This window comes from Fukomys damarensis, unplaced genomic scaffold (assembly GCF_012274545.1).
Source record: "Fukomys damarensis isolate Sample0158 unplaced genomic scaffold, DMR_v1.0_HiC HiC_scaffold_38, whole genome shotgun sequence".
Lineage (NCBI taxonomy): Eukaryota > Metazoa > Chordata > Mammalia > Rodentia > Bathyergidae > Fukomys > Fukomys damarensis.
In genome coordinates, this window is record NW_022900950.1 from 28,868,628 (window position 1) to 28,870,587 (window position 1,960).

The window sequence follows — 1,960 nt, forward strand, 5'->3', positions numbered from 1 at the left end:
TGACAGAGTATAAAATGTTAACAGTGGGATAAACTGTAAAATATGTATTATCTACACATGAGAAGGTTACAGTTTATAAATGCTAAAATATTGTATCTATTGGCATTTAGTGAAATCATCCCCTGATCCTGATTTCTGCACTGGATGGGGTTGGGGGATCAAAAACAAACAAACAAAAAACAGAAAATCTATTCTGCCAACCTTTTATTTCTCCCCAAAAGATCTCAGTCAGTGAAACTAAAATACTCCGCTATTTTCCTAGGAGTAAACCTTTACCTATTTGCATACATAACAACTGAAATTAGGGAACTTTTCTGCCAACCCATGATGCCCTCATTGGGTTTCTACCTGCCTCTTTCAGCTTTGTAGGTGGTTTCCACACAGTGATACAACAAAGGGTCTTTTTTTTTTTTTTTCCTGGAAAGAAAAAGGAAGGAAGGGAAGGAAGGGAAGGGTTCTTCCTCCAGTCTGCAGTGATCTCTCCAGGCCCTCTGACTCTAGCACAGCCTAGTACCCTGGCATGACTCTTACTTAGGTTTGGTTGTCTTGTTTTCTGCAAAGGCAAGTGAAGGTGACTTCCAAGTGTTCAGTGCATTAAAGGAAAAATAAAGAAAAAAGATTTTTAAAAAGGTAAAAAGAGGAAAAAAAGTGCTCAAAAATAATTCTCAGGGACTTATCTTGAGAGGAGAATTCCAGGTGGCTCATCCCCCTCTCTGACACGTGTATCCTGTCCCTGTTCCCAGCCCAAAGACCTCCGAGGTCCAGGTTTAGGAGCAGGGGTGGTCCTAAATCACTTTCTTTAGGAGAAGCAAACTTCCGTCAGTGGTTTCCAGGAAAAGCTGTATTCCTGGGGCGTGCCACCCATCCACCTTGGCCTGGAGACCTCACAATTTTTTGGCACTGTCATGCAATGCTGCTGCCCGGAGGGTGGTACCAGCCAAGCCCCGGTTACTGACCCTGCGGACCAGCACCTTGGAGACTGGGATTTTTGTTCTGCGCAACTCACTCTTGGCTGGTTGCTGGTGCACCACGGGGTGGCTGGCTGGAAGGTTGGAGAGATGCTTGATGCTAATAGGGATCTTGGAGTCCTTCAGTAAGCTGCTTGGCGTTCGCAGTGGACAGGTGATGGTGCCTGGAGATACCGGCTTCAACCGGGACGAGGAGGCCGGCTCCTCGCTGGCAGGAGGGACGACAGGGCTAGCATCCGGGTCCGTGTAAAGGTCGTAGAGCGCGTCGCCGCTGTCGCTGTCCCGGGGGATGCCCGCCTTCTTCCCGCTGTCTTCCTCTGGGCCAGGCGTGGTGGAGTCCCAGTAGCCCTCATCACTGTTGGGGACGCCTTCTTGAGGCTCCTTCTCCGAGTGCTTGGGCTGCTCCTTCGGTTGCAGCTCGGTAGGGACCCTGCTGAGCCTCCTGCGCTTAACCGAGGACACGTCCTTGGCCACCTCCACACATCGGGGGTCTTGGGAGGTCTCCGGCAGCACCTTCGTTTCCTGGACCATGGCCGCCTTTGCCGCCGCCTCTTGGGGCCCTTGCTCTTGGTCCTCCGTCTGGGACAGCATGTCCCAGAATTCCTGGAGATAGGTGTCGTCCACCCCATCCGGGCTGGCCATCTCCTCCCCTCCTCCTTGGTAAGCCACCACGCCTCCGGGGGTCTTTTTAGACTGTGCTGACTTGCCTGGCCCGGGGGCATGCTTGTCACAGCTGGGACCTGCCTCTTCCTCGGGGTCTGCAATAATATCTCCGCAGCCTGTAAGAGAGTCAAAGCTTTTCAGTGAAGTCACGTCAGAAAACATCAAACAAATACGATCGGCCGACGGGTCTGAGGGTGGATCGACAGAGGAAGGGTCGGGGACGGCGGAAGCCCGGCCGCTGCCGCCCTCGGAGTCGACCAGGGGGACGGTCTTTCGCGTAACGTCACCTGTCCTGGAAGCGTCCTCGGCCACCACAGCGTGCGCCTCGC

At 52.7% G+C, this 1,960-nt stretch overlaps 1 protein-coding gene across 1 annotated transcript in view; it reads right to left on the minus strand.

Annotated features, from left to right (window-relative positions):
• Nucleotides 1-401: 401 nt before the first annotated feature.
• Nucleotides 402-1,960, minus strand: part of Amer2 (APC membrane recruitment protein 2) — a 2,484-nt gene continuing 925 nt past the window's right edge. The window contains exon 3 of the mRNA XM_010607498.2: nucleotides 402-1,955. Within this exon, the coding sequence (XP_010605800.1) occupies nucleotides 885-1,955 (1,071 nt within the window). The 3' untranslated portion in view covers nucleotides 402-884. The remainder of the gene's footprint in view (nucleotides 1,956-1,960) is intronic.